This window comes from Eretmochelys imbricata, chromosome 14 (assembly GCF_965152235.1).
Source record: "Eretmochelys imbricata isolate rEreImb1 chromosome 14, rEreImb1.hap1, whole genome shotgun sequence".
NCBI lineage: Eukaryota > Metazoa > Chordata > Testudines > Cheloniidae > Eretmochelys > Eretmochelys imbricata.
The window spans coordinates 20,785,736-20,812,749 of NC_135585.1; the positions used below are offsets into that span (position 1 = coordinate 20,785,736).

Here is a 27,014-nt window from a genome sequence, read left to right on the forward strand (position 1 = left end):
GACCCATGATTTCAGGCAAGTATTTTCCAGCCTGTGTCAACACGAAGTGTGGCATGGCATTGCTACTTCTTAGCAGTACTCAGTCTCCTGGTCTTCATCTCAACTACTTTCTCTAGCACTGGATCACAAATAGTTGGGAACTGGGAAGTAACAGAGCTGCTCAAATGTTAAAAAGTCCAGACCCACATGTATTTTCATGAATAAAAATTCTGCAAATACTTTAATTGAAAAAACGTGAACAACTGCCGAAAACGTGAGTGAATCCCTAAAGGCGGATGAATTCTAGCATCGATATTTATTCATCTGAAAGTCCACATTGGATAATACATTATTCGCTTCTTACTTTACTTCTGTTTAAAAGGTGCTGGGGACCAGAAGCAATACCATGTGACTTGGCTGACCAGTCGCTACCGATAATGCATTGTTGGAATGAATAGTTCCCAAACAGCACATACACTGCAAATGGTTTGTCCAAACTTTTTGGCATGTAGCAGCAGATGGTGTAGGCATTTGCAGGAGTCAGGATTAGTTCAGGAGCAAATTGCAAATGGAAACCAAGGCTAATGTCAGTGCTTAAAACAGGTTGGTCTCCATACCTTTGAATAAAAACATGAGAGGTAAAAAAACCCGAGTGCATAGCCACTGCAGAAATGTAAAGACAGGTGTTTTTTCAATGGGGGCGGGGGGGCCCTGGATCGCTGCTAGTGAACTCTGAGAAGCAGAGGAAATGAAGGGACTTGTTTTCCACTGTGGCCGGTTCCTACGCATCCATTTTGGTAACTACCGTGGGAGGGGGGCGTGCCAGAGATGAACATTTGAGTGCCCGCTGCCAATCAAAGGAGGAGACTGGAGAGGCGAGGTTCGGCTTGTGACAAACAACGGATACGAGCAGGTCAGCCCTTAGAAGAGTAGAGCTGTGCAGTAGCTCAGCTCAGGAGCTGACGGTCTCTTTTTGGGAATGTCTACATTTGCAGTCTGGGATGTGATGGCAGCTTGGGCAGAAATACCCGTGGTGCCTTTACTCGCACCAGCATGGCTAAAAACACCGGTGTCCGTGAAGTGGCGTGGCCATCAGCACAAGCTAGCAAGGTGAGTAGGCACCCAGAATCCCTGAAGTACTCACACTGCCCACGCTGCGGTTTTTGAGCACAGGTGCATCTACCCACGTTGCAATCACACCTCTGACTTTTATTAGAGCTGGGCAAAAAATGTGAGCCAAAAGCAGGACCAATCCCACTGAGCAATTGTTCTGGTTGAACACTGGGGGAGGTGTCATAACCTCTTTGGTAGCATTACTCACCAGGGATCAAATAAATGCAATTTAAAATAGCAGTATCAGTCCAGTGTTCGCCTTATCAGCTTTCAGTGTCAACAAGTACTGAGAATGTGCTGTCTTAGAGGGGGTTAGGATGCTGAAGTGTGAAACGTCTGCTGTGGGTAGATATTCACATGCTTCTTCTGGCCTGTAGCTAAAACGAGACATTGCTTCAGTTAAATAGCTAACGCTCTCTCGGTCAGGGGATTGGAGGGGCGCAATCGCTCTCTGACTGCTGTGCGCCTACCCACAGGGCTTGCCCTTGTGCCTTTCTGGTGGCATTGCCGCATTGGGTTCTTATTGCTGGAGAGCTCCGTGGCGCTGTATACCAGCCAGGCTAACAAGCCCCTCACACTCTTCCCTCAAAGGATGAAAGGTAGGCAGAGCCATAACCTGTGATCCTGGTCAGATAGTAAACTGGGTTATAGATACGTCACTCGGGCGGACCAATCACATTAATGCCATAGCAACAGAGATAGCTCCTTTAAGTGGCTTTTGCTCCAGAGTGACGCCTCCAAACAGTTTCAGAAGAACTGGTGACAGGCTCTGCAGAAAATCTCGGACTAGCGCAATCCCACAGGGTGTTATCAAGGAATCTCTCATCTGGCCAGTGGTTTCGTCCAGTGGGGACTATTCTATTACCCACCTCCCGGCTCACTTCTGATGCCCTCAGTGCATGGATAACTCATAGCACTAGGTCCTTTTCACTAAGAACCCAGGCCATGCAGTGTCTTTGCTTTCCCAGTGCCTGCCCAGACTGGGGCTTGGGTAAAGGCAAACCGGCTGAAGCTCAATCCAAACAAAGCAGAGCGGGGCTGGTAAACTCTAACAGAAATCTGGGACGGCCGGGGGAGCAGCGCCCTGTAGCCCACTGATTGGCTCATGCTGGCCTATAAACCAGGGAACCATCATGGGGAACTGTGAATAATGACACAGGCCGCCTCTTTGCTTCCGCTCCAGACCCTGCTGTGCTTTGGCCCTTGGACTCCAGCTTCTGATTCATCCCTGACTCCGCTACTTGTCTCCCACCTGCACCTTAGTGCCTGACCCTGACTTCCTGATCCAGCTCAACACAGACCGCCCCGCCTCCTCTCCTGACTGCAGCTTGGTAACAGATCGGTGCACGTGGGCATGCCCATAGCCTGGCCCTGACACCATGTGTCCACCTACACAGGATGACCATACAGGACAGTCCCTTTTTTAAGATCTGTCCTGGACATCCCAACTTTTTTGGCAAAACTGGGCATTTGTTCCATTTGCTCTTGCCAACTGATCATCAACTGGCGAGCCAGCCCCAGCCCTGTGCGTGGCGGGGAGAGAGGGAGTGGAAGGGGAGGGGAAGGCGGGCGGATGGGCGCTTAGACTGTCAGCCCTGTACGCGCAGGGCGGGGGGGGGGGTGCAGCCCTGCTTGCGGGGGGAGGGGTGGCCAAGTTTCGCTTTGGGAAATATCGTCACCCTACAGCTACATCTTGTGAAGGTCTGTGGACCAGGCTACTGTTACCTGTGGCTCCGTGACCTCCAGGTTGTTGACCACCATGGGCGCTGCATGGAAGCCATTCAGGAGCTGTAGCCAGGCCAGGATGCAGTGCCCACCTGCTCGGTGAGGTGCGCGACAGGGAGCATATTACACGTCTCCCAGCGTGCAACGACCCCTTTTCTTGTGCTTCCAGGTAAAATTCAAGGCTTTGATTCTGGGCTGCAAAGCCGCAGGTGGTTTCAGTGCTGGCTCCTGGAGGGAACGTCTAGCTCTCTCTCTCTCTCCATGGCAGCTAGTATTAGCTGGGGTGCTTGAGATAGCAGTGTGGATTTCAGTGTCAGGAGGCCAAAGCATTCTCAATGGAGAACCCTCAGTGCTGGAACCCAGTTCCCCGTTGGATGACCAAAGTCAGTGTCTGAGCTATGGCTTTGTCAGACCTTCGCCTGCGGGAGCACTGCATACACAAATGGTTGAGGAGAGCCGTCCACTGCTGACGCTGGTTGAGTAACCTGCAGGTTTTTTCAGTATTGTTCAGTGGTCAGAGATTACATGATTGGTCCTTTTTTCCGTCAACAAATGAAGCAATCAGTGCTGTGCACCTTAGCCGGGAGGATGATGTCTGTGATAATGGCTTGAGGATGAAAAGGGGAAAAAAGCTAGATCCTCCTGGGGAAACAAACATAGCACTAATAATTACATCTGACATTTACAGAGTGCCTCTCCTGCCAAAGGAGCCCAAAGCAATTTACAAACTTTACCCACCTCAGAAATGCAGCCACCTCTGGGGAGGAAGACAGCAGCTGTTTAACATTGCAGTGGAGTTTATGGAGGTCAGATGTCGTCGTCGTCGTCGTCTTTTTTCTTGCCACTTCCCTGTTCGGGGTCAACAACTTTTATAGCCTTCTTCCAGAATGTACAGATGTAATTAGCTCAATTAAAATCTGGCCAGGAGACAAAGGAATTACAGCCTTGCTCCTGCAAAAATGCTGCAGGGTCTCTAAAGACTCACTAGAGATTAGGGTGTTGCCGTGAAGTCTCTTCCCAAAGTTGGTATCTTCATAGCACAATGGTACGAGCATCGTGCTGGGGCATCTAGTCATCACTGACTAGGAGGAGAATGGCAATAAACCAGTGTTTTCATTTTAGGTCTCCATTATTAGTGCTAAACAAGCCTTGTCTTGCTTCGCGTATGAAATCAAGCAGAACAGCGCGCGTGGTAGGCCTACACCTACCAGAACTAATGATACATCTGCATATCCTATGCAGTATTTCCTATACTATCCATATTAAATGTGACTGTCTTTTCACCCTCTGTTTTTACAGTACCTAGTACAATGGGGTCCTGGTCCATCACTAGGACTTCTAGGCACTATGGTGGTCAGGGCCGGATTAACCTTTTGTGTGCCCCCATGGAGGCAATGGAGCATGGCGTGGGGAGCAAGGGGTCAGCCAGGGGCAACGGGGCATGGCATGGCAGGGGCGGCCCCCACTCCGCCTAGCCCAGTGCGAGGGCACTATTTACAAACCGGCAGTTGCCAGACGCACAGAGGCCCACTCGGCCTTGTGCTGCCAGCATACCCCTTCCCCTTTGGGGGGCAGGCCCATGCTGCACCAAACAGCCCCGCCACGCAACATCCTCCCAACTCCCTATGGCCAGAGCCCCCCCCCCCCCCCGACCCATTATGCCCAGCGCCCCCCAGCCTCTCCACACAAATGCATAGTGACCTGCTCAACACCACCCCTGCCCAGCGCCCCCCCCCGCCCACAACCCCACCACAACCCCCTAGCACCCCACCACAGAACCCCCACTCTCTAGTGCCCCAACACATACATCTTCACTGCCACCTCACAGCCCAGCGCCCCCTCCCCCATGCCCTGCCTCCCGGCTGCACTCACAGGCTGGGAGGTGACACTGTCTGCCAGGCTGAGCGGCCAGTGCAGCCAGAGCTGGTCCCAGGGCGGGGAATCGCTCCGGTCCCTTGGGAGTGGTGTGATCAGTCAGGCCAGGACCTGCCCCAACCAGGCTCCCTCAAGACGCACATCCCCTGGAGGGGCACAGCTAAGCTCCCTGCCCTCTCCCCCCTCAACCCTGGCTGAGACTGGCCAGGCTTCTGCACCACTCCAAGGCAGCTCAGCTCTGGGGAGACAGGTAGGGCCCCACATGTGGGAAGCAGAGACTGCCCGGAGCCAGAGGTGCACTCGGGTCCGGGTAGGGGGCAGAGAGGAGCAGGGGGCGTGGGGCGAAGGAGGCAGCAGGCGGGCAGGCCAAGAGGAGCAAGTGGTGGGCAGGGGGAGCCAGAGGGGTCTCAGGGTGCAGTGCAAGCGGAGCAGGCCGGGGCCCCTTGTGTGCATGGGCCCGGCTCCATGGAGCCACTGGCGCCATTGTAAACCCGCGACTGATGGTAGTGCAAATAACTCAGTAAACCCTCCCTATTAGGAGAAAAAAACAGAAGCCAGCTGTAGTGTGCAGAATGGTTAGTAATTAGATTAGTGACTTATTTTGCACATCCTTCTTATGAGACTATTTTTCCCCATTGCCTTCAATTATGCACCCCACTCGAGGGGATGGCTAGCAATGAGCAGTATGGGATGTCTGTTGATTTTATTCCATAAGCCCTGAATGAGAGGAGATAATATTTCCCAGCCAGTACCTTTCAGTCATTTCCTTTGGCTGTTGCTCGCATTCCCCAACCCATAGGCCTTGGTGAGAGAACAAAAGAAATTATCTGGAGAAAATACAGGAAACTGAGCCAGCTCCCCAACTGGTGTAAATCAGCATCGCCCCACTGAACTTACTGGCGCTACGCTGATTTACGCCAGCTGGCACTCCGGCCTACTATGTGTCTGTCAAAGGACTTCTAGATGTCAGGCCTGATTCCGATTGCATGTCAATTTCACATCTGTAGACAAGGGCAAATATTGCAACTAATGTTTAAAAAAAAAAGTAGAAAAAAAAAGATAATGGTTTCTTCATGCATGTTTCCTTTGCAGGTTGTCTTTATGACAGGGGAGAGCCCCTTAGAAAGTAGTCATGCGGCAGTCCTATGACGCACTCTGTAAGTCTCAGATAATTTGTTTCCTTCTCTCAACAAGGCCCATGAGTTGGGGCCCACAAACATCCAGGGGAAGCAGTTGAAAGATTGTGGCTAGGGAATACTTACAAAGAGCATTGTTATTCATAGACAGGCTGCATTTAAAGAACACTAATGTCCAGTGTTACCAATCCCAAGTGTTCAAAAATCCTGAGTCAGGCCAGTGAAAATCATGAAATTGGCTTGATAATCGTGAGATTTTTAAAAATAATAAATTTTGGGCTCTGTTTGCCTTCTGGTTTTTTGAGCCTTTTGGGTACCTTGAGTCAAGATTTCAAGCATTTCTCCACAACCATGAGGACTAGAAACTTGCTTTTTAAAATTGAAAGTTGAGATTCTTATGTATTCACATGACTCCAGAAGCTGAGGTCAGGAGAATCACAATAAAATCCTAAGCGTTGGTCACATGGAAAAGCTTTGGGGAATATTTTAGTTAGCCAGCTGGTTTGATGTCATGTCAGTAAAGTGGGTTGAAAATTTTCTTCAAAAAAAGCTTTGACAGAAAATTGGGTTCTTGATTAAATGAAAATGTTCATGGAAAGTATCTGATTTAATAAAAACAAATGCATATTTTTTTACCAAAAATAAAAATCTCAAAACCCTCAAATTTTTCAGTGCGTGGCTGAAAATATTTTGTTTTTGTTTTTTTGGGGGGGGTTTGCCATTTTCTGACCAGTGCTAAGTGTTACAAAGATTTCCTAAAGTTAGGCTCCTAAGACCATATTTAGGTAACAAAAGCTTAGATTCACAAAGGTATTTAGGCTCCTAAGACCTGGTCTACACTAAAAAGTTAGGTCGACCCAGCTACGTCGCTCAGGGGTGTGAAAAATCCACACCCTTGAGCGACATAGTTAAGCCAACTTCACTCCTGATGCAGGCAGCGCTATGTCAGCGGAAGAATTTGTCTGTTGACCTAGCTACTGCCTCTCTGGCAGGTGGATTACCTATGCTGCCCAGAGAACCCCTCCAGAGAGCCCACAGTTAGTGTCTACTTTGAAACACTACAGTGGCACAGCTGAAGCACTGTAGCATTTCAAGTATAGCAGCAAGTGGCTTGATTTTTCAAACGTGACGAGCACCTAGCGGCTCTCGTTGATTTCACAGGACTTTGGATCAGATCCTTGGAAATTTGAGTGCTCAGCACATGTGAAAAATCAGGCCCAAAATAAGTAAGGAAGTCCCGAGTCTTGGATCCATGTCCCTTGCACTAACCGTGAGATGGCATCACCTCTCATTTGCAGTGTCACACACACATTAATAACTGCTATGAAGTCAAATCTGTCTGCATGCAAATAGCTTGGCTAATAAAATATATAAAGCGAGGTAGGCTGATTATTACTTCATGTCTTAGCAGAACTATGTCTTTATATTGTGCTTGCCATGCGGCACCAGAGCCTTCCGAACCCCACACAATTATTTCTTTATTTAAACTAAACTCCCCAGTTACAATCTGGGTAGTCTTTTTTGGGTGGAGTGCAGAACCCACATTGTTAACTCCGGATAACAATAATTAAAAGAAAATAAAATCAAAGCAGCTCAGGAAATAAACGGAACATTTTTCTATGAAAGCCAAATGATTCTATTAAACGTCTGTGGTTTAATAAACTATTATGAAGTTTGGGAGCATATTTTTCCTGGGACTTAATCTGTTTACATATCTAAAAAAGTAAATAGAATATCACTTTACTTGACCACACAGAGAACCTGATACATCATGGCAGTGCTGCCACATATGTTTCTTGGTTAAATGTTTCCACCTTGGATTTCACTTAATGGAAATGTTCAACTTCTTATGCCGTGTGTGAAATCCTGGCTCCACTGAAGTGGACTTCAACAGGGCCAGCGTTCCACCCTTTGTGTCGTCAGTGGTGCTGCACTGATTTACACCCACTAGGCCCTGACCTCAGGCAGGTCTCTACATCTCTGTGTGCTGCAGTTCCCTCACTTCTAGGACTTCCCGAAATCACAGAAGTCTGGGGTGGACCAATTAATAGTTGTGAGGCATTCAGGGCCAGATTTTTTTCAAGGCATTTAGTTGCCTAAGGAGGTAAGTGGGTGCCTATTGCCAGAGCTGGGTGAAATTTTTCGTTTGAGTTGACTGAAACAATTTGTGAATTGGGGTTGGTTTGGGCGAATTGTTTTGGCTGTAAAAGCGCTATAGTTTTAGCGGAGATGTCTAGTCGGTTCATTTCAGAACATCCAAAACAAAGCGTTTTCACTTTTTGATTTGGAAAGACATTTTGTTTTAGAATTGCCTCTGTTTTATTTAAAAAAAAAAAACAAACCAACAACCTCAAAATCACAACAAAAGATTTTATTTCAGACCGACCAATGCATTTTGGTCGCCTTTGCTCATCATTTAATTTTGCCAAAATTGTTTGTTTCGGGATGAGCTGAAACAATCCCCATCCGCGCCCACCTCCCATGCCATCCCCAAGTCTTTTGTTTTGGCCACCAAATTAATCATGCAGCTCTACGTAGTGGGATTGATTTCAATGGGATTTAGGCATCCAGACACTTTTCAAAACCCAGTTTAGGTGCCTCTCTGCCTCTTTCAGTGCCTAAATGCCTTAAAAAATCTGGCCAACAGATAATGAGGGCCACAGTAATGCCTGTTTGGTAAATAGGAGGTACAACAAATTTACGCCAGCGTGCGAGAAGAATTTGCCCCTTGTTTCAAACCATTTTATACATCTGCACGTACATGTGATCATTGCTCCTAAAAGGATTATTTTAAAGTGAAGAAAACACATACAAATGAATATTTTTCCATTTTAGTATGTATCATATACCTTCCCCCTCCTTTGCATCTAAGCCATCAGCAAAAAGACAGCAGAGCCTCTCAATACCCGTAAACTTTATTAAATGTGTGCTTCTTCAGTCTTAAATTAAATTAACCTGGGCCATACAGAAATAGCACCAAAGGGAGGAAATGAGAAGATCACAAAGCAAAAGAAAACCAGAAAACATTATGTACAAACAAGAGGGTTTTTTTTTTCTATGTTTAAAAATACATGGACAAGTCCCCTGCCCTGGAGATCTAACTGAATATATGCTAAGTTATGTGGGGCGCAAAAAAGGAGGCTGAATAGCAGTTATTTAAAATAAATAAATTAAATTCAGGATATAAATTTCCATATACCAAGCACATCATTGCTTGAAATATAACTTAAGGTTATAGCCCTCCCCCCCTGGAATATCAGTTGCATTAAATACAGGAGCCTCATTCCTTGGAATCCCACGACATATTGGTGTTTAGGTTCATTTCTAGTGTTTGAAATATTTGGATAAGACAATTCCTTGTGAGGTTATTATATACCCGATGGCACAGAATGTTCATACAGCCACTTTTTCCCAGGGACTCACAACAAGAAAAATCCTTTTAACACATCAGTGGAAAGGTCACAAGCTACCCTGCAAAGTAAGTCCGGTTAGTCTGATCTTTTCAGATCCAGGCAGCTAGATCTCAGTTCAATAGTCTACCCTGATTCAGCAAAGCATGTGCTTAAATTTAAGCATGTGCCTAGGGCCCGCTTCTCAAAGGTATTTCGGTGCTTAATTCTCTTAGAAATCAATGGGAACTAGGTGCCTAAATGCCTTTGAGAATCTGGGCTTAAATGCTTTGCTGAACTGGGGCTTCTGAGTCTGATCCAAAACCTACTGAAGTCAATGGAAAGATGCCTGTTGACTTTGCATCTGACCATTAGAGTGTCTAGAGAAGGAAAATGCACTGGCTGGTTTTGTACCATTTCACCAAAAGCCAGGGCCTGATTTTGAACCGTGAGAGCACCTGTGTATCGCACTGAAGTCAGTTGAAGGGAGTTACAAGTGCGCAGTGCGTCTGATGACAAGGCTGTCAGTTATTTAAAATCACGGGGGGGGCGGGGGAGGTCCAATTCTGTACTCATGCTGTGCAATTTCTCTCTGGCCTGATTCCAACATCACACCCATTTTACACCAGCGTATCGTTATTATGATTCATAATACAATAACGCCTTGGAGCCTGTCATGAGCCTGGACCCCTTTGTGCAAAGCATGTACAGACATAAAGCAATGTCAGCTGAGACTGATTTACAGTGGTGTAAATGCGATCAGATGGAGGCTAAGGGGAGATGCCGCTGTGGAACTGAGAGAAGGCTATGACCCTCCATACAGATACAGCGCTTTAAAGAAACACTGTGGAAGTCTAAAAGTTGCATATGACACAAAACCAACCCTTATCTGGGCCCAAGACCACCTTAGCTTATTAAAAACGGAAAGATTTTTAAACATCTTATTTGCTTTTCATCACCAATCCCCTTCCTTCCCTTCCCGCCCCCTCCCCCAGCCCACTTTACTCCATTGGGAAAAATCAAACTCTTTAAGTCAATTTCACTTTCCATGTTCTGCTATACTTGCTCAGTAATATTGAGCTGAGGGTTTCCCTACACAGGGGACTAGTTAAATCCATCCCACACCCTTGTTTAGGATTTTCAAATCAGACTAAGGGCTTAGGTAATTTGGTCCCAGATCCTCAAAGGTATTTTTTTTGAATTCACTTAAATACCTTTTAGGATCTGAGGCTTAAATCATATTAGATTTCAATGGGATTTGCGGGCCTAACTTTTCTTAGGCTACTAGGAAAACGGCAAGCTTTATTCAGTCAGTAGGATTTTCAAAAACACCTAAGTGATTTAGGAGCTTTGAAAGTCAATGGGCAGGAAAGCATTTCAATGGTACAGATGACAGGTGCTAAGGGTTTGTCTATACACCAAAGCTGCACCACAATTGGTATAGTTAAAGCAGTATAACCCGCATAATGCAGACACAGTTATATTAGTATAGAGATGCTTTATAGCAGTATAGCTATTCCTGTACGGGAAGGGGACTAATCTATATTGGGATCAGCCACTGTTATACCAGTCTCCATCCACATGAGCTGTACTGCTCTAAAAATATTGGTTAAAAAAACCCCACACCCCTAACCAACACTTATACTGGTACAAAACCTGTGTATAGAGCAGGCCTACCTTTTACTGAAAAACAATGGGCGTTAGGTGCCTATAGGTCATTGTGCCTGTGAAACTTGCTCCCTGTTGTGCCTAAGGCATTTAGATGCTTTTACAAATCCTACCTCTTAGTTTTGTGAAACTTTTTTGTTTTGTAACAAAGCCTAATTTTTGGCCCTAAACTCAACTGTGTCCCTTTTAAATGATGCCAGTCGCTCAGTAACTAAGCAGGTGGTCTAGTTCCCCCAACTGGTGTCATAAGGCCATTTGATTTCGACGCCCATTTGCTTTCACAAGGGTTAGGGGGAGAACCTTGCACCGAGATTAATGATACATCCTTGTACCTCTATCTTTGCAAGACAATTTGTTCCAAAGGCATCCCACGACATGCTTTTGTTGCATAGCCAGTCATACTCAGTCTGACAGCAGCAGACAGTGATTACAGGCAATGAACACTTTATGAAACATACTGGTCCTTAAAGACTAACAGATTTATTTGGGCATACGCTTTTGTGGTAAAACAACAGTTCTTCAGCTGGTTTTTTACCCACGAAAGCTTATGCTCAATAAATCTGTTAGTTGTTAAGATGCCACCAGACTCCTCGCTGTTTTTGTGGATACAGACTAACACGGCTACCACCGATACTTGATACTGGTCCTTGACTCTGTTAACAAATGATTCAAGATGGGATTGTCAATGTCCTCAAATGGAGATGATGGCTTATAAGAGATCCAAGCCATTGAGTCTGGGAAGCGATTGGAAGGTCATGACTGATTTCTTCACAGTGCAGGGGGGAATTGCAGCGAGGCTGCTTCACTGGAGCTCTTAGGAAGTCACAATGCCTGGTCCAATGGCCACCACAGGGTGACACGGTACAAGCACATGGGCTAAATTCAGCAGTGGATATAAGTTTAGAAGGACTTTTAGTGAGCTTTATACCTCCTTCTGAACCCCCACGCTGTCACCGTGCAGGACTGTCAGACTCTCTCCGGGTATGTCTACACTGCCATCAGAGGTCTGAACGCAGCACATGTAGTGAGACCTGAACTAGCTTTAATCTAGCTAACCTGAGTGCCAAGAGCAGGGAATCCACAGCAGCACGTGGGCTGTCCAAAACGGGCAGCTAGCTCGTGTGCTCACGGCTTCATTGTGGTTGGTACCTGAGCTAGCCAGAATCAAGCTAGCTTGTGTATAGCGGCATGTGGAGCAGGCATACCTCCACTGCAGTGCAGACGTACCCTCAGACGCTGCCAAGTGGGGCTGAGAAAATTTAAATGAGATTTCAGAGCCATCTCGGTGATTTAGAAGCACAAACCCTATTGGCTTTCAAAGCAACTTGTCTTCCTGTGTCACTTAGGTATGTCTCAAAATCCCATGCGGGAAGGCTAAATTAGCCTATAGGAGAGTAATTTACACTTCCATACAAATCACGTCTGGCACTGGTTGCATGTATAAGCCAGGCTGAAAAAATGACACCGAGGTTTATCTGCAGCCCAGGGGATTCTTGCCATAGGAATCACAAATATTGAATACAATGTTCAGCCATTATAAATATTTTAAAATGAGTCTATATTCCACCGCCAGGAAGTTCAAAGTTCAATAGATTCCCTGTTGCAGAGTAATGCAGCTTTGGGGGAGGGGAAAGCATTATGTCATATAAATATACGAGTGAGCGTCTTACATGAGTCAGAGCTGTCTGGAAACACGATCTAATAGGCCACATTTCACAGAGAGGGCTTTCATTTCCCTTCAATGTGTCCTGTGTGTGTTGGGAATGCATAAGGACCATAAATACTGTAGCCCTCTCTTAAAAACAAGGGGAATTGTCAGCAGACCTCAAGAGCGCCTTTTCAAAGTGCTAGGTATGGGGAGTGGGATTTTCAGACGCTGGGTTCCAATTCATGTGAATGGATGTGGTATGGCCAAAACCAAAAAGCCACATCTTGAAACTTCCACGGATGGTTTGGATGAAACATATTGGGCCTTTTTAGTTTTTTTCATCTAGGGTTCTGATCTGAGGCCCACTGAAATCAATAGGAACCTTTCCACTGACTGCAGTGGCTTTTGGATCAGATTTTAAACACTTGACTGGGGCCAGCTCTTCACCCACAAGCTGAAAGAAGCTCTGGGTAACAGAATCAGGTCACTCAGACAGCTTCAGCCTTTGGTGAACTTCAAAATGCATTGGTCCCTCAACCCTCCAAGGAACCAGCCACTGCCTTGCTGTTAGGCTTAACCATTTGATACCTAAGGAGGCAATATCATTGCTCAACAACAGCTGAGTTTTGGAACTAGAGGTGTAAAATGGCACGCTCACACGGGAAGCAGAATATATGGAGATGCCTGTTCAAAGAGCAATGCCAGCAGGACAGCTGTAACCAAGCCATAGATTCAATTTTCAGGTGAAGCGATGATAGCAAAACAAGTAAAGAAGGGCCAGGTTTGATGGTTCTCCCATCACCCCCACCAACTGAGCATGATCATCAGAAACTATAGCGCTGGTCAAAGCATTTTACATTCTGAAATTTCATTGAAATATTCTAGTAAAATGTCAAATTTCAGGGGAAAGGAAACACACTTTGTCATTGATTTTTGCTAAAAACATTTACCAATCTGCTCTGATTTTGGCACTTGGGGCTAGAAAATGGAAGTCCAGAGGAGGTGGATAGGGAAATATAACAAGGGGGAAAAGTTAACAGCTTTACTGCTGCCCCAAAAGAAATCTTCTGGTTTGAGTTTTGGATGAAAGTTCAGGGTGGTGATGAAAATTCTTGAACTGTCCAAATTCATCTGCAAGTTCTGTTTTACTCAGCTGAGAAAGTCTGGCTGTTGCCACAGCCCATTTGGCTGTTGTGACCACAGCTGGCCAGGATCTTAACAACAGGCGAGCACTGTAGCCACCCATGACTCCACCCTTCGACAGACCTCCCCGAGGATTAAGACACAAAGGGAGGCACTATGTGCTCGAGCGAGCGCTGTGGCTTTGCTTTGTTCTGGGTTGCATTTGGCTGATCTGATCGCTACTTTTTGTTCTTTGTTTGGTTAAGATGATTATAAAATGTTTACCCAGATGTTTTGTGCCACGGGATGCTGCCAAAAAAAGGGCTTAAAGCTGGAGCCGGAACATTCTGAATCAAGAACTGAGACAGAGGATGACCATATTGGCTGAAGGTAGTGGGGTTGCTGTAGCCTCTTGTGCTGAGGATGGGAGGGTGTACTGCAGAGAAAATGACTTACCAGTTTTCTAGCACCCTACTGTTAGCTTGCCAGCCAGCTGTTACTGGACTCTGGGTAAGGAAAACTGAGCTCATATAAGGCTTTATGGGGTCAACAAGTGGGAGACAGTCTTGGGGCCAAGGCCTTCAGAAAGCCCTGCCAACATTAACACAAAGTGATTTTAAATAGATCGGGAAGTGGGTCCTGTTTGTGAATCCACCCAGGTTTGGTTCTGCAGCAGTGAGGGGGATTACTTTCTGAGCCCCTATAGCCTCAGCAATGTGCAGGATCATATCTTAAGCTGATTAGGAGAAAAGCTGGGAAGTGGATTCAGGAGAGCCAGGAGTGGGTGGAAGGCCCAGCTCTATCCTCTTTCTCTTTACACGAATGTGATATTGGTGGCAGATGGTGCCCTGAAAGCCCTGGACCCTGACCTGATTTCTTTACCTTTGGAACAGGTAGGCAGGAACTGGAGGGACCACCTGCAGAGCTAGAGGGTAATTTCACACACATCATCTTGACCTCTTCGATTATCAACTCATTTTCCTCCTGAACTCTCTTCTCTGCTTTGATGCCTAAAAAAAATCCTGACAACGGTTATGCAGCCGGTATGCTGGAACCACTGCTTCTCACGCTGACCAGTATTGTCTCATTGTTACCTAGTGCTCCCCGGGCTGTCTCCATCTTGTCCTAGACCGTAAGCTCCTCATGGCACGGACTGTCTTTTGGTTCTGTTCAGTGGAGTCCTGATCCATGAAGTGCCTAAGCACTACTGTAATACACCTAATAAACAGCAATCGTAATGCACAGAACCTAGCACAATGGGGTCCTGGTTCATGACTGAGGCTTCCAGGCGCTAATATAAATAATAATCATCTAATGAAACTATGGACAAAAGGGCCAAATTGTGTGATTTGGGCACCTGCCTAATTAATGGATAGCTACCACCAACTCACTTTATAGAAGCCACAAAACAGCTGTCAAGAATCAGGGCAAAGAATTGAGATCTCCAGGTATCGTAACAGGGAGGATTATTTTAACGAACATATTGAAGAAACCCGACAAACCCAATCTGCTCTTTCCTGTTTTCTCCCCCATGTTCCGCAGAAGAGTGCTGCCATTTCGTTCTCAGCAGGGCAGCCATTAGGTTCTCACCACACTCTTGTGAACAACTGGCTGGTTTTTTGGGTTTTTTTTCAAATGAACCTTTGCTCCAAAATTTTCTCTTCTAAGATTTTTCTGAAGCCTAGAGGGCCTTGTCCAACATATTTCTGAACGTGGCTTAGCAGGATACCTCACATGCCACCTCTCCCACAACTCTGGCTCTTACCCTGTTATTCCGTATTCAAGAATATACAGGACATGGAGTCCCCCCACACCCCACAATGACTTCCCTCTTAGTATGAAACCCCATGAGGGCCACACCCTCAAACTCTATGGATGACATCCAATGGGACGCATGTTGGCTTGGTGAAGTTTCTGAATGGGAATCTTGAAAGAGTGGGTGAGCTCTGAAATAGCGACCCGGAGAGAGTACAAGTGATGGGGGAAGCTGCTTGTGAGCTGGTGGGCTGGAAAACAGCCTTTTGGCTACACTGAGATTTTCATGTCAAAAGATCACTTTTTGTCAAAACCTATTTCCTCCCCTCCCCCGCTTTCTACAACCAAAACCCAGATTATTTCAATTTTATATATAAAAAACCCTCCCGTTTTTCACCAGTTGCTGAAAAAAAGCTTGGTTTTTGGTTGCAGAATTTTTTTTCCACTTTTTGGATCAAACTCCCCAAAATTTCAAAGAAAAATTGATAAAAAAGTGAAAAAAAATTGATAAAAAATTTTCCACAGGAAAAAGAATGTCCTGACCAGCTTTGGGATCTTCAAAAGTGAATTAGGTATTTAGGACCCTAAGTCCTATTTTCAAAAGTGACTAAGGGATACATTTTTAAAGGCATTTGGACACCTCCCATGGGAGTTAGGCACCTAACTAGATTTAAAAATCCAGCCATTAGTCATCAAGGCCCAGATCTGTAAAGGTATTTAGATGTTGCTGCGCTCACTGTTGCAATATCTAACTGATTTAGGAGCCTAAGTGCCATTTTCAAAAGTGATTTATGCATTTAGGAGCCTCAATCTTCATGATGAGATTTAGGTACCTAAATCTATTAGGCATTGCAAGGCTGAGCACAGCAACGCCTAAATACCTTTTAAAATCTGGGCCTTAGAAGCCTAAATCATTAACTTTCAATGACAGTTGGGCTTCTCTAAGTGCCTATGTCGCTTTTGAAAATGGAACTTAGGTAAATTTGAAAATGACTTCAACAGCACCAAGCTTTGGCCCACAGCCACCTTGCCTTATCCGTGGAAGGAGACACCAACCCGCTGCTAATAGAAGAAAGAAAACAAACCAAGCAGTGACATTGTGCCAAAAAGAACAAACAGAACGGAGAGTGTTTTCAGCACAACGCTTACATTTTTGTTTTTCCCTCTCTACTGATATGTAAAAAAAATATATATTATATTATATTTTTTCTTTTCTTAAATTATTCTTTTTTTCAGCCTCAGTCCCAGCCGAAGTCGTGCCCAGTCATCTGGTAGAACTTCATGTTGAAAGGCCTGTAGAACTCCCGCAGTCTCTGCAGCACCTCTCGGTCTATATTGGGGTGGGTCCTGCCTTTCGTTTTCCCCAGGCAGTGGGGTTTGCTGCTGCCTTCAGCCTTCTTCAGGCAAGGGAAGCCCTTGGTTTTGTTGAAGTAGAAGTGTTTGTCCGTAATGATCCTCTTAAGGCCCAGAAAGTCCTGGACCCTGCCCAGCTCCCCGGCGGGGTCACTGATCAGCCTCTCCCCGCTGACAAAGAGGATCTGCCCAATGGGGAAGTAGAGGAGCCAGTTCTCCAGGTGCTTGGCGTAAATGCCGATCTGGATGGCGCTCCACGAGGTGTCGATCAGGCCTGTAGTCCTGTTTTTGAAAGTCAGGCTCTCAAAGGTGGGGATATCGGGCTTCTTTGAGAGAGTCTGTGTGTAATCGGAGATGGCTCGGGTCACGGGGTCCCGCACCACCACGATGAGCTTGGTGCCCTTCGACATGGCAGAGATTCGAGCAGGTGCTTCCTTGGTGACGAAGTAGCTGGGAGTTTTCTCCATGGTGATCTGCCCATCCAGGGTTCTGGGCATCAGGTCCCTAACCGGAAGAGAGAGAGAAAACACATTAATGCAGAACATCATTGGGACTGGGGCACGCGAGTCCAGGGCACAGCATGGCCCAGACGATGATCACCTGGGAGTGAGCATCAGGGTGCAAGGACACTATCTGTGTCCTGGTGACCAAGGGGTTAACTCCATCTCCTCCTGCACAGGTGGTGAAGGGGAAGAGCTGTGATGCCCTGGTACTTAAGTACTTAAGCACAGGCCAAATTTCAAGCCCATTAGTGGCCCCATTGACTGCACTGGGACTGAACGTTTTTTCAAGTGAGGCACGTCCTGAGAACTTTGCTGAATTGTGGCCTATGGGTGGCTCTTTGGGAAACAGAAGGGAAAGCTGGGCTCCACACCAAGGGTCATGGGATAGGGCTGAAACCCAAGTAAGGGAGTTTCCCATTTCCTTTCTATTGCTTAACTTGATTGGTTGCTGTGACCTTACTGACTGTAGCTGCATTGCTCCACCTGCATGTTCTTCCCTATTCCTTAATTGGATATGTCCATTAACAAACAGTTCCACCTTCGCATGGTACCTCTGAGTTGTGTCAATAACAGAAATGCGGTGGGCATATGGATTGCCCCTCTCCAGCCAGACACATTTGAGTGTCTCAATGGCTCAGAGAAGGGCAGTACTACAGAAAGCATGATGCTACTCAGGGAGCTAGGGCGGAGAGACTGTCAATGTGGAAAAATAACAGACAAGAATGCAGTATCATACATATTGAAGTTAATGCAACAGGAAAGGTAACAATACCTGATGATCCCTTTCCACTGGAGTCACCACAAATACCCCCATGGACTTTGGTGGGAGCTGGATCAGGCTCTTGGGGCTTGTCTACACGGAAAAAGCCTGGAATAGCTATTCCGTACTAGCTCCCCATGTGGACACTTTTAGCTTAATCTGTTTTGGAACTGGATTGAGCTAATCCACCCAAATACGCTCTCAGTGCAGAAAGCGGACTGAAAACTGATCAACAGCACTGATGTGAAGAGTGGGTTAATAAGGATGTCAATTATGATACTGCCCATTTATGTTCAATGAGACTAAATGGTAAAAAAACAAGGTCCAGGAGTTACTGGGGTTCTGGTTTCTGTGAGGACACTATAGTGCCCCAGTGCCTCCAGGATCACTTGCAATAACTTCTTATAATAACATTGTACAAGCAACACGCTTGGTTGATCGTAGGATGACTATTAGCTGCCAATGTGATATGGCTGTGAAAAAAATCTAATGCGGTCTTGGGATGCATCAGGAGAGGTATTTCCAGTAGGGATAAGGAGGTTTTAGTACAGTTATACAAGGCACCGGTGAGACCTCACCTGGAATACCGTGTGCAGTTCTGGTCTCCCATGTTTAAGAAGGATGAATTCAAACTGGAACAGGTACAGAGAAGGGCTACTAGGATGATCCAAGGAATGGAAAACTTGTCTTATGAAAGGAGACTCAAGGAGCTTGGCTTGTTTAGCCTAACTAAAAGAAGGTTGAGGGGAGATATGATTGCTCTCTATAAATATATCAGAGGGATAAATACCGGAGAGGGAGAGGAATTATTTAAGCTCAGTACCAATGTGGACACAAGAACAAATGGATATAAACTGGCCATTCGGAAGTTTAATCTTGAAATTAGATGAAGGTTTCTAACCATCAGAGGAATGAAGTTTTGGAATAGCCTTCCAAGGGAAGCAGTGGGGGCAAAAAATCTATCTGGCTTTAAGATTAAACTCGATAAGTTTATGGAGGAGATGGTATGATGGGATAACCTGATTTTGGTAATTAATTGATCTTTAAATATTCATGGTAAATAGGCCTAATGGCCTGTGATGGGATGTTAGATGGGGTGGGATCTGAGTTACCTAGGAAAGAATTTTCTGTAGTATCTGGCTGATGAATCTTGCCCATATGTTCAGGGTTTAGCTGACTGCCATATTTGGGGTCGGGAAGGAATTTTCCTCCAGGGCAGATTGGAAGAGGCCCTGGAAGTTTTTCGCCTTCCTCTGTAGCATGGGGCACGGGTCACTTGCTGGAGGATTCTCTGCTCCTTGAAGTCTTTAAACCATGATTTGAGGACTTCAATAGCTCAGACATAGGTGAGGTTTCTCGCAGGAGTGGGTGGGTGAGATTCTGTGGCCTGCGTTGTGCAGGAGGTCAGACTAGATGATCATAATGGTTCCTTCTGACCTTAGTATCTATGAATCTATCAAGGCAATTACTGTACAGAGCAGTTTCATACTCTCTAATTACGTAGAGAGTATGTCTTCACTGCAAAAAAAAGGTATGTTCTTAACTCGGATTAATAAAGCAGCGTGACAAGGAACTCAGGTTTTAACTCAGCTTAGCAGCTCAAGTTAAATTCTGTAGGGGAACGTGGGCTGAACTCGAATTGCTAACCTGAGTTAAAAGCTGAGTTGCCTTTTCTTTTAACCTGAGTTAGCTAACCCGAGTGAAGAACACACCCTTCATGTGCAGTGGACACATACCCTTAGGGAGATGTGGCAATGCACTTGATGGGCCTGTCTCACAATAACTGATTTTTACACTGGTATCAGCATGTACAATGGAGGATGGAGCAGGATCTGAGTCAGGAGGAAATGGTATAAAAACATAACAGGGAACTTCCAGAAAAAACTCAAACCATTGCTTGCAACTGCACAGTAAGAACCAATTTAATCTATAAATTATCAGAGTCCTGTCCCTTTAAATTCCTGCTTGCCCACATTGGGATTTCCTGCCTCCTGGCTTGAATTTCGTTCAATAACACTGAGTTCCTGTAAGAAAGACACTCCCTTCCTGTAGGGTATGAGGAATTTTAAAGGGCCAGGACTGTCAGTCACAATCTTTTGGGGTTATCCAGGAGACAGCACAATGGTTTCACCTAAAAATGTGCAGTACTCGCCCCCTGCCCTCAATGCTTTCCTCCTTCCCCTCAGCCCCAAGGAATTCTGCACTCCACATTTCCGTCCTGTCCATTCGTGAAACTCCCATCGTCTTCGGTGTGAAGTGGTGAGGAAAAGCAAAGGCAGCCTTTGCCTCTAAGAATTCAATGCAATGCGCAAAAGGCCTGGGAATTCAGGGTTACGATTACCCACCCTCATAGGTGCAATGCACTTTGCTGGGCCTAAACTCTGTGAGGTCCAAAAACAAATTACATATGCTGGGTTTCTTATGCAGGCCAAGCTTCCACTGATGCTAGTGTGCGTTTTGCCTGAGAAAAGACTGCAGGAGCTGGTCCTATGTTCGCTGCAGTGCTTAGACAAAGAGGAACGAACTCACGGTGCCACCCTGAACTATGAGCTCCTTTACATGAATCTGGTTAAGACAGACACATACAAGTTGAGGCAGAGCAAGGGTGGGGCTTTGGGGGAAGGGGCGGAGTGGGGGAAGGGGCTTCGGGGCCGAGCTGGGTTGGAGCACCCCAGGGGAAAGCTGAAAGTCAGCACCTGTGGCATAGGAAGAATAAGTGACCCACCCAGGGTCACACCGAGCATCTGTGGCCTAACAGGGAATTGAATCAAAAGCCTCCTGAGTCCCAGTCTAGTATATTGATCACAAACTCATTCTTCCTGCTGTCACTGAAGTTGAGAGGCCACAGGGCACCATGTTCGATCCCCTTAGGCTCATGCCAGCTTTCAGGACACCTCTGAATGAGCCCAACGGCTGCAAAATGCCAGTCATTCAAATGAAGCTGTCCTGGGCCAAGTGAGAAGCCACCTCAGATCTACTGTTTGTTGATTCTCACTGCAAACAGCTGCTATCTGCTGTAAATGAGCCTGTTCTTCCCAGAGGACACTGAAAATAAGCAGGACGCCAGCTGCTGCACTGGTAGCAGGTTTCCCCTCAGTGCAAAGAAGGGCTCTCAAAGAAACCACACCCTTTGCCCCTGAAAAACAGGGCCTGTAATCAAATCAGCAACTGACCCCTAGCCTTTGACCTCCCCTTGGCACGACAACCAGAGTGCCATGATGAACTGCCCCTGGCCCATATTGCAGTTACCGTCTGGCAGTGGCAACATCTGGATTGGAAACCTGTGCAAAACACCAGCAAAATTAAAGCCATCGATCAAAAAGGCCCCAACAAAAACCTAGGCTGAGTTGTTAGGTTACAAATGAGATAGAAACGACTGATTGTTTCTAGAGGAATGCTTTTTATTGCGTGCCATGTGTCACAGATGCTTGTGCAAAGAGCAGGCCCTTCACAAGTCTGAGGATTAGCTGTCGCCGGCTGGACAAGGCAGTTTTTGTGAATAGCTTTCCTTGCACAGCAGCACCAGTTGCAACAATGCCCATTTTGCAGGTACTCTCTTGTCTCCCTCCCGTTTGGAAGCTTTGAACTGTAAATTGGGAAGCATTCAACTCCTTTAAGGGGAATGAGACGTGTTAAGGTAGCTGGAGCGCATGCATGCGATCTTGGGAGAGTAGGTGTGCTGCCATCTAATGGCACTCTCTCCCTTCTGGGGCTCATGTTGCAGTTAGGGTCTGCAGGTAGAGTTGCTACCTGACCAGGTTTTCCCAGGATCCTCCCTTTTTTGAGGGAGCAGTCCTGAGAAACCGGTAAGGACATTCAGTATATGATGCCAGCTGTCCAGTTTTATGGGCTCAGTATCATCCTGGCTGTTCTGAGTTTTTGTATCTCAGAGGTGGCAACCCTATCTCTGCAGGTGGGAACCTAAACGTACAGTGCAACAGAGAACAACGGGAGCTTGCAATTTAGTGGTTACAACTTATTATTAGCATGTATTATTTGCATTGCCATAACTCCTAGGAGCCCCAGTCGTGGAACAAGACCCTGTTGTGCTTGGCACTGTGCAAACACAAAGCAGAGACAGCCCCTGTCCCAAAGAGCTTAGGACCTAGAACTGTGCTACACGAAAGAAACAGCCCAGTTCACTTTCATACCACGAGCCGTTCATTCCAGCCTCATGATGTACTGTCATTAACACGCGGTAAGAAAGTGTGAGAGTAGGTGCAGACAACTGAAAAAGCAGCATGACTGGCTGCTGCTAGCAAGATCTTGATAATACTTAGCTGCTTGTAGGCAGCACAGAAGAGAGTGGAGTTTTGAGAATCATTTCAATAGAGACATGAAATCAGTGAGACAGAGTGAGTTCCACCATTCTTCCAAGGTCCTTATACTATTACAAGGACTTACATGGTAACATTACCAGAGTATCTGTAAGGCAGAGAAGTACTGTTATCCCCTTTGTATAGATGGGGACCTGGAGCCCAGAGAGACTAAGGGTAACATTTTCAAATTCACCTGAATTAGGAGCCTTAATCCCATTTTCAAAAGTGACTCGGGCACTTAGAGACAGATTGACAAAGGTATTTAGGCACCTAACAATGCAGATAGGTGGTTGGTGGGATGTGCAAAAGCACTTAAGCAGGCTATGCAACTAACTCCCATTGGTTTCAAGTGCCTAGAGTCCAAGGATTATGTGAGGATCTCAGCTTGCTTTCTTCTTTTGATTAAGATAGAGGGTGTTTCTAGCCCCCCCACTATTATAGAGAGAAGCCTGAAGACTTCACCTGGCTGCTACCTGAATGGGTAAAAAAACAGAAGGAAAAAAAAAATCTGACATTTATCACTTTTACAAAAAATCTCATAATTTTCTGGGGCCTGGTTCATGATTTTTGAGCGCTGGGGTTGGCAATACTGCAAGCTGCCTGTCTCCTGCTACCCAAAAAGGAACAAGACTGACTGACAGGTTACACACTCTTTGGCATTTCTAGGACTTTGTCTTGAATACACTACAACACAGGAATTGCCAGAGGGGCTAAAAGCAGTGGTCCACCCAGTCCAGTACCTTGCCTCTGACAGTGGCCTGTTTGAAGCATTTCAGAGGAAAGTGCAATAAACCCTACAGTAGGGGGTTATAACCAAGCCCATGGGGGAAGCTCCTGCCTGACCCTCATCAACTGGACGCGACTTGATGCCCTGAAGCATGGAGGTTTGCTCGGAGGCAGGGGGAGCCGAGTTACATGGGTTTGTCACCCACCCCATACCACAAAACTGATTTAAATGAGATTCCCAACTGAATGCTGCAGAGGGTGCTGAGACTTTGTGGCAGAGGCTTTCAGCCTGAAACACAAGTTTTATGACCAAAGCAAACTATAAACTTCTAGAGGGTGTGAGTGGGATGGAGGAGATGGGGGTTGATAATGGAAATGCTGATTCACCCCGAGCTGTGAAGATGCAGAGGGCCCAGATCTAACAAAGTAAAGTGAGAGTTCCCACCAAAGCAGCTGTGATAATTACCAACATTTGCTAATACTTTAATTAGCCTGATAGTTACAGTGTTCCCAGGGGATTCTAGGGGAGCACACATTTACGCCTACGTTCATAAGCTTCATATAAGTCTGGATAATGAATATATCCATAGGTTTCAGAGTAGCAGCCATGTTAGTCTGTATCCGCAAAAAGAAAAGGAGTACTTGTGGCACCTCAGAGATTAACAAATTTATTTGAGCGTGAGCTTTTGTGAGCTACAGCTCACTTCATCGGATGAAGTGAGCTGTAGCTCACGAAAGCTTATGCTCAAATAAATTTGTTAGTCTCTAAGGTACCACAAGTCCTCCTTTTCTTTTTGCGAACGTATCCATGTGCATACGCATGACAAAACACCACTGAGTGCTGTTCACGGTGCAGGGGTGGAAGGTAGCCCCTACATGCAGCTCCAGTACCCCATGCTAATGCAAACCCTTTGTCACATCCTTAGAGGGAGAGAGAACTTCTGAAGGCAGCTTAGCTCCCTGTCACAACAGCCTGACCTGCCTCTCGCTACCAGCTAGGCCCAGCCCTTCAGGGTCGCCCAGCTCCATGGTGAGGCGGACAGCCCCTCGTAGGGCCAGGGGGAGAGAGCAGGAGGCACAGAACATTTTAAACCCTGAGTGTAACCCCACTAAAGTCAATAGCTTCACTCAGGCCAATTGATTCCACTGGGACAGGACATAGCACAGCCGGTCAGTAAATCAACAGGACTATCTGTGATCAGCAAAGGAAGGGGCTCTGGAAATGGCAGCCCAGCCAGGCAAATTAAAAGCTTGCTTACTTCTGTTTGTGTTTTGATAACTCCTGCAATCCCAGCTGCCTCTTCCCAGTTAGGAGCTTAACCCTTTTGGTGAGCTCCTTCCAGCACAAAGGCTTTCTTCAGCGCTCAGAAATGAATACGTACCTTTTCTGCCGGGGTCGGCAAAAAGAAACGAGCTGGGAACCACTGGGAATGCATCACCACAGCATTGGGGAGATTAATTAATTACAAAGGGCATCTTTCATGGACATCACCGGTTGCCTGGAGGACCGATGGCATCTGGATTTTATTGCAAAGGAGCCACTTGAAAAGACCAGCACCACAAAAATGTTTTGGCAAAGGTGCTCACAAATGGTCGCTGCCAGAATAAATGGATTTTGTTATTTTAATTTTAGTGGGGCTCTGGGTCCTATTTAATTGCTTAAGAGAAGAGGAAGATTTCCCTGAAAGGGAGCCTTTGGGATGTTTGTACTTATTCAGCCTTTTGCAGTTCACCAGCTCCTTCCGCCCATCTCTGCCTGCCGGGTCCTGTTCCAAGCTTGAGCCTAGGAACTCTTCAGGAATGCACTGGCTGAAGGAATCCCTCTGTTGTGCTTACTCTACTGAGGCCAGGAGAGTGCCCCAAGCCCAAGGCTGAGCCTGCTGCCTACAGACAAGGAAGGTCTCCATTTGGGTAACCGAAGGGGAACACAGCCACTGTGGCAAATCAATCCCTGGTGCAACTCCATGGACTTTGACAGACTTACCCCAAAGATGAATTTGGCTCAGGCAGGGCATGGGTTCTCAACCTGGAGATTGCAGCCTAGCAGGGCCAGGTGGAGGAGGTGTGTCACAACACTCTCCCAAACCTTTTCCTGCTGCACCAGGGAGGTCACAGCATGGAAAAGGCAAGAACCACGGGCTTAGAGAGTCCAGCTATCAGACTGGGGACTTCTAACCGGCTACGCCTGTTATAGTGTCCAGTCAATACAGAGCTAGCAGTCATTATATGCCCTAACGTTGTGGAAATGAGATGCAGCAAAGACATCAGAGCAGAGGTACAGTGCTTGTCTCCCAGATGCATGGCATTAACATATGAAGACAGGCCTCCTTTGCCTGGCAGACAGCAGGTGATCAATAATGCCAAGCAGCGCCCTTTTCCCATCCCATCCCAATCCGAAGGGGTGTCAGTCACCCAAAGAGACAGAAGAGGTTTCAGTGCAGCTGTTGACCAATAGAAGCAAAGCCTTTGTTTGACTGCATCTCTCCTCCCCAGCCCAGATTCGCAAAGTGAAGGCATTTATTCGTTCCGCTGGTGAGCCAGACCAACTACACAGCCAGGCACTTGATGACACAAGGCACACCTGGAATGAGCACAGTTCAGAGGAGCAAGAGAAGAGAAAGCCTGGGGTACAGCAAAACTTAAAGAAGTGTAACATCCTCTCTCCTCTATCATACTAACACAGGCTGCCCTTGTCCTACATGCATCACTGAAGCGTCTGTAGGCTTGCAGCACAGAGTCCACTCATTCTTCTTCCAAAACTCACCGGCTACATTACAAGGCTTCTGAAGGGCGCAGAGCTCCCCCACGGTGAAGCGCCAGGCTCAGCTGTTACAAAGACAGACTCCTTAGGGAACTCAGGAGTTAATAGCCAGGGATGTGGTGAGCTCAGAGACTGGGGCTGTTAGGATAGGTACAGCATGTGCATTTTTGTATTCCAATGCTTTGTATTTCTTCAGCTGCTGGTCTCTGAGCATCTCAAAGCAATTTACAAACATGCACTTTCAAGCCCCTCGGGCAAGTGGACAAAGAGAGGTTAAAGCCCAAAAGTGTTCCACTGATTTTGAGTGTCCAACTTGAGACGAGGGCCTGATTTTCATAAGGACTAAGGGCCACATTTTTAAAGGCTTTGAGGCCCCTAAAGATGTAGACAGGCACCTAGTGAGAATTTTCAGAAGTGCCTAGATGCCTGACTCCCACTGAGTCCAATAAGAGTGAGGTGCCTAGATGCTTTTGATAATCTCACTAGGTGCCTCCCTACATCTTTAGATGTCTTTAAAAATTTGTCCCTAAAACCTTCTAGGTCTTCCCAGCCAAGCGGTAAATGAGCTCAACCCCCGCTCGATCTGATGAGACCACAGTCTGAGATGGCACAGCTCCTCCTTTCTATCGTTATTATTTGTCGAAGTCTCATGTGAGATCACTTTTGTGGTCACAAACAAAGCTAGAATACTGGGCCAGATATTCAAAATTGCGCAGCACCTACATGTTGCCACTGAGAACAATGCAAGCTGCTGGGTGCTGAGGACTTCTGGAAATCTAGGTGCTAACATGGGAGCAGCTGGGTGCCGAGCACTTTTGAAACTGGGACTCACTGTATTTTTCAATGGGGCCGTAGGCAAGAATTCACACGTGTGTGTCTTCAGCCCTTTCCGCTGTATTCATTTTAGCATGTACCGATGTATGTTTTACACAGTTTCAGAACCAGTCATTTACAGCAGAAGGTAAATTTCCTCCCTCCCCAGTAAGCGTCTGCCATCAAATCCCGGCACTGCAACTGTCTCCGCATTGTCAGGGCTGGAAGGCGGGATGAAAACAGCTGCTATCGCCTCCAGTTTGTTTGTGTCCTTTTACTCTAAGCGTGAAAAGCGGGGAGTGATTAGCAATAAAACCAACAGCAGCAGCGCTGTCCTGGAGACCAGCTCCCGTATGGCAGTGGCTCATT

General features: G+C 46.4%; 1 protein-coding gene across 1 annotated transcript in view; it reads right to left on the reverse strand.

Moving 5' to 3' along the window:
- Positions 1–16,648: 16,648 nt before the first annotated feature.
- Positions 16,649–27,014, reverse strand: part of LOC144274707 (heparan sulfate glucosamine 3-O-sulfotransferase 3A1-like) — a 79,117-nt gene continuing 68,751 nt past the window's right edge. Inside the window, exon 2 of the mRNA XM_077833750.1 lies at positions 16,649–17,267. Within this exon, the coding sequence (XP_077689876.1) occupies positions 16,649–17,267 (619 nt within the window). The remainder of the gene's footprint in view (positions 17,268–27,014) is intronic.